At 38.3% G+C, this 5,617-nt stretch overlaps 1 protein-coding gene across 1 annotated transcript; it reads right to left on the bottom strand.

The window, feature by feature from the left end:
• Positions 1-3,398: 3,398 nt before the first annotated feature.
• On the bottom strand, positions 3,399-4,481 carry LOC133796120 (uncharacterized). Its single transcript, XM_062233601.1, has one exon. The coding sequence runs from the start codon at positions 4,479-4,481 to the stop codon at positions 3,399-3,401; it is 1,083 nt and encodes a 360-aa protein (XP_062089585.1).
• Positions 4,482-5,617: the final 1,136 nt, after the last annotated feature.

The following is a 5,617-nucleotide window of genomic DNA, read 5'->3' as shown; positions in this document are numbered from 1 at the left end:
AGTAACCACCATGGAATGGGAAGAGTTCAGAACCTTGTTCAATAAGAAATATTACAATGACAGTTAAAGTTGCGAAGGCTGAAGAATTCAGGAAGTTACTTCAAGGTAACATGACAATGACTGATTACGCCCTGAAGTTTGATATATTGGCAAAGTTTGTCGGGGATCTGGTGCCCACTGATGGGACCAGAAGAGAGAGGTTTCTTTAGGGGCTACAACCTATGATAGCCCGAGATGTTTGTATTACCATTGTGTCAGGATTGACTACCTATGCACAGGCTGTGGAGAAGGCACTTACAACTAAGAGCGCAGAGAACAAGATCTGGCGTGACAATGCAGCCAGAAGGGATTCTAGGAGGCCGTGACCTTAATTTATAGGTTTTGGTAGAGGTAGAGGCCCCAGTGATCGGAAGAGGAAGACTTCGGATAAAGTTTCAGCTTCAGGGCCAGATAGGAGGCCACAAGGCATACAGATGGGTCGCCATAGTGGCAGTGAGACCTGGAAAGGATTCTGAGAGCGTACTTGGTGCAGGAGGCACCATATTGGGGAATGTCGAGCGAAGGCTTGCTTTGTTTGCGGTAGTGTGGGGCATTTGAAGAGGATTGCCCGAGAGCCAGAAAGGAAGAGCCGAAGAAGGTGGACAGCCTAACGCCAGCTCAGGTGTTCACCTTGACCTAGGCAGAGGCCGAGGCTAGTCCCTCGGTAGTTACAAGTCAACTTTCTAGTGCTGGAACCTTCTATATTGTCTTGATTGATTCGGGTGCCACACACTCTTTTGTTGCAAGTAGGATTATAGATGGATTGTGTAGACCATGTGACTTTTATCCTGTGGGGTTTGGTACTATGTTGCCTATTGGGGAGTTAATGGTTTCCAGGAGATGGGTTAGATCACTACCAGTTATAGTGGATGGCAGGGAATTATCCGTTGACTTGGTAGAATTGGTAATGACTGATTTTGATATAATTCTGTGTATGGTTTGGCAAGAGAAGTATGGGGCAACGATAGATTACTAGAAGAAGATGATAACCTTTGAGCCCGAGGGTGAGGACCCCTTTGTATTCGTTGGCACTGTGCATGGACCCTGTATACCTATGATATATGTACTTAGAGCTAGAGACCTATAGTAGGGGGGATGCATAGGGTTCTTAGCTAGCATGGTGGATACCACTCAGGTCGTGCCAGTGGGACTAGAACAGACTCGATTAGTCTGTGAGTTTCTAGATGTGTTTCCAGAGGATCTACCAGGGTTACCTCCACACAGGGACATGATGGCCATCGCCCTCTTTTGGGTCACCACGAGTGTCTTCCTTTATGTTCCTCGGAGAAGTAGGATTTGGTTAGGTCGAAGGGCCATTCTCATTGGTTGTATTGTGTTTAGATGCCACGACCAGCGATGGTACAAGCATTCTGGGTGGTTGGTAAGGGGATTCCACCCCAGGATTCACACTCTCAATGAAAGCACCAAAATGTTGACTGGTTTGTTTGTCAACTTACAAAGAGTAATAAATGAAGAGCTTTTTTGTGTGTTAAATCCTAAGTGGAACATATGTTGTGAATAATGAACCAAAGACAGAGAAAAAATCTAGTAATAAATGAAAGACACGCGGGTTTACAGTGGTTCGACCCCGAAAAGATGACCTACGTCTACTTTAATCAATAGTATTTATGATGAACTTTTAACAAGCGAGAATAGTTACACTAAGTTTTGATTATGTTCTTGAGGTAGTTAGAACAATGGAGAGTGGAAGCTCTCTAGAAGATGAATAGTTACTGAATTAATGACCAACCCCTTTTACATTTCATTTTACAGTATTTATAGTCACAGAGATACAAAGGGTTGACGGTGGCAAGTTGTTTCCCGATCTAGCTTATTTCAGAGACACTCAGATGGAGGCAAGCTTTTTGTCTCTCCAAAATAAAAATCTAGCGTGTCTCTAAAAATGGAAACCCAATGGTCCTTTGCATAAAGAGCTTGTGAGCACTTTCCGGTGCTGAGGAAGAGTAGAGTGGCGAGGGCTACCAACGAGCAACGATTGTCGCTGAAAACTGGCGAGGGCACCAATGACTGGCTAGGGCCATCGACTATGTTGGATAGGCGATGATCCCTTTGTCCTGGTGATTGGCGATTATTTGGTGTTAATATTGACCCATGCAATTAGAGAAGTAGATTGTTGTGATGAAGTCCATATCAGCCTATGTGTCGAGGGTTACTCTCTTGGTGAGCAATGGTGATTGTGGTGTCTTGCTACTTCAACACTTGTTTTGACAAGTCATCAGCTATGCATGCCACCACATGGCTATACCAAAACTGGGTATAACAGTTTGATTTTCTACTATGCATATACTAATTTTTATAAGATTTAGTACTGTTGACTGACACCGACATATAAAATATATTATATATAATTCTAAATTATAAATAAACTAGATAATATAATCGCGCCTTAGGCCATCTTTATAATAATTAAAATTATACATATTAAAAAAAACTTTTTTTGGTTCATTTTACAAATTTTTTAAGAATTTTCTATTTTTAGAGTGGAGAATTTATACCTTAAGCAATTGTCAATATTTTCAATGAATGAGTTACATAAAATGAATCATGACCTTTTGTCTTTAGGAATCATTCATTTAAAAAAAAAAAGATTTATTTTAGATCAACAATGAATATTCCTTAATATATTTAATTTTTATTTGTAGTTTTACTAATGTCTTTTTCCAATCAATTTTTCTCCTGATTTTTGTTATTTCTATTATTATTGATAGTTTTTAAGTTATCAATGTTGCAATAGATCACTCTTAGTTAGATAGATATTGTGTGAAAGTTTTCTTATTGTTATTGTTATTTTCCTTATTTTTCTTAGTTATTATTATTTATTATTGGATCGGATTATTTCGTTAGGTCTATTGGTGCATGTTGTTGAAACAACTTGTTTAGCAGTTGTGTTTTCTTTTGCTATTAGAGTTACATTTTTCAATGACCTTGTGTCTTTCTTAGAGTATATATCAAGTTTATTATCTAGGTTTCCAGGAGTGTCTCTAAGTAATGTTCATCTCATGTATTAATTATGCATGCCCTTATGATGGACATACAACTTGTTTGGTTAGAAGATATTCCTCATTTTCAACGGGATATATACAATTTCTAGGATGTATGACATTATGATTTTTTATCAACGACGTTATCATTGCTACGAAAAAAATGAATATCATATCTTAATACTATTCTTATTATTTTCATTTGATGAGTTTGGAAAGAAATAAGGTAAAGGATAAGATTGAAGTTATTTAATATTCTTCTATTGTTTTTTTTTTAGATCAAGAAAGAATGATTTCATTAATCACAAACCCAATTACAAACTCACAACCTCCCTCAAGGAGAAGGCACCAGCAATATTACAAGGAACACATTTTCCTCACAAAGATTCTCTCATTTTCTTTCATTTTCTTTTGAGTAAAGCAACTAACTCTATAAACTATATCTCTTTTTATCATGTCTACAATAACATTCACTCTATATGAGGATCTATTAAAAATACAAGAATTCCTATTTAGCCAAATATAATAAATTGTTGCTGAAAACACTGCTGCCACAATCGCTGCCTTAACACCATTTCTCATATCTTTAATCCATTTGGTCCAATCATTGAACCGAAGAGGCCAATTACAGCCAACCCAAACTTGGATCAAGTGCACCACCTGCTGAGAGAAATCACAATTAAAGAATAAATGGTCATGATTCTCTTCAGTCTGACCACAAACCGAGCAGAGGTAGCTGTCAAGATGAAGAAGCACCCTTTGCAAGTGGTCTCGAGTTAGCAAATTGTCATTCACTGCTTGCCAAATTATAAAATGATGCTTTGGCACACTCATCCTATTCCACACAAAATGATGGTACTTGACTTGATCTTGGTGGATAATTCTTTTATAGAACATACAAATTTTGAATGTCCCTTGACTGCCAGCATCATCTATGTCCTTTTGAGTAAAGACATCTCGAATGTGGCAAAGATTACGCCAATACCAACTTGAATCGGCCTTAAGTTGATAATGCCAGAAACATTGGCCTTTTAAGTAGACAGTATTTATCCACTTCACCCACAAAGTCTCTTGTTGGTGACTAATGGTCCAAATATATTTAGCAAGCATAGCCTTGTTCCATTTAGCTCCTTCACCAAAACCCAAACCCCCAAGAGCTTTTGGCAAGTAGACTTTGGACCAGGAAGCAAGATGGAAGTTGCTTCTGGTACCATTGTTACCCCACAGAAACCACAAGCAAAGTTTATCAACCTCTTTGACAATACTTTGTGGGAGCAAGAAGATATTCATCTGGTAGTTTCGCAAACCCAATAAGACAGAAGTAATGAGTTGAGTCCTCCCTGCATATGAGAGATGCCTGCTAGCCCATGTGTGAAGTCTGAGCTTAATTTTTTTTAGGATCACATCACAATCAGCCGCTTTCCATTTTGTTGGCCTCATAGGAACCCCAAGGTATTTAAGAGGAAATGTTCCCTCTTCAAACTACGAAACCTGAAGCAAACTAACCTTGTCTGTATTCGGAATACCTCCAAAGTAAACTTGAGATTTGCCTTGATTAGCCTTCAACCCTGTACAATTGTTTTTTATTACTATGTTTGTGTAAATCACTTGGCATGGTAATTTACCATAATGTAAACACATGCATTCTGGGAAAAAAATTAAGAAAACAATTGCTAAGAATGGAGTTAAACTATGTACAATAGAGAAATGGGAGAATTTTATAACACCCAAGATAACCAAGGTCGTCACACTGTGTGTTTTAAATAGCGCAAGACTTGCTAATCGAGTCATTTAATTGAAAAATGTGATCCTAGAATCATAAACAAGTTAGGGATAAAATATTTTGGCCATAAACGAAACTTTTTCATTAAAACAAATGTTTGGTACATGGGATCCCAAAACAGGGCTTAAATGACATATTTACAAAATCTCCAAAAGTTATAAATAATCAAGGCCACTCTAATGGAAAAATATATATTTTAGGTTTCTGCCCTTGTACAATCCCTCGACCATGGCGGCCGAGCAGCTGACAATGTACACCTCGCCCCCAGAGCTCTCCAACTCATGGTTGAACCATCTTACCCTTGCCATTACCTACACCACGTAGCACCCGTGAGCCGAGGTCTAGCAAGAAAACCATATCACATAGCATAAACAATCCAAACAATGAAATAATTCATAAGATATTAACTGAATATTTATCAGGCCAAAACAGGCACACAACAGTGGCGACAAGTAAAGATTCATCAGTCTAGCATCCATGTATTCAACAAGCAATCAATATCAGATTAATAACAGTAATCACATTCATAATCAACAGTTTAACATAATCATCATACAATACTCAGGGTCGACGCTCTTAGGCTGCACCCTCTATTTAACCCACTATCTCCAGCTCACTAAGGTCGAGCCCAGTGTTTAACCCACTGACTCTGGCTTGCTTAGGCCAAGCTCAATGATTATTTAATTAATCTCAGCTACGAGTGGCCGAGCCGCGCCCTGTGTGCAAATATCAATTTCGGCACTCTTAGGCTATTTATTTCATGCTCTCATGGCATATCATAATCATACAACAA

The sequence above is a fragment of the Humulus lupulus genome, chromosome 8, assembly GCF_963169125.1.
Source record: "Humulus lupulus chromosome 8, drHumLupu1.1, whole genome shotgun sequence".
NCBI lineage: Eukaryota > Viridiplantae > Streptophyta > Magnoliopsida > Rosales > Cannabaceae > Humulus > Humulus lupulus.
This window is presented reverse-complemented; position numbering and strand designations above follow the sequence as displayed.

Coding starts and splice junctions, on each gene's coding strand:
- LOC133796120 (XM_062233601.1), bottom strand. CDS start 4,481: ATGAGGCCAACAAAATGGAAAGCGGCTGATTGTGATGTGATCCTAAAA.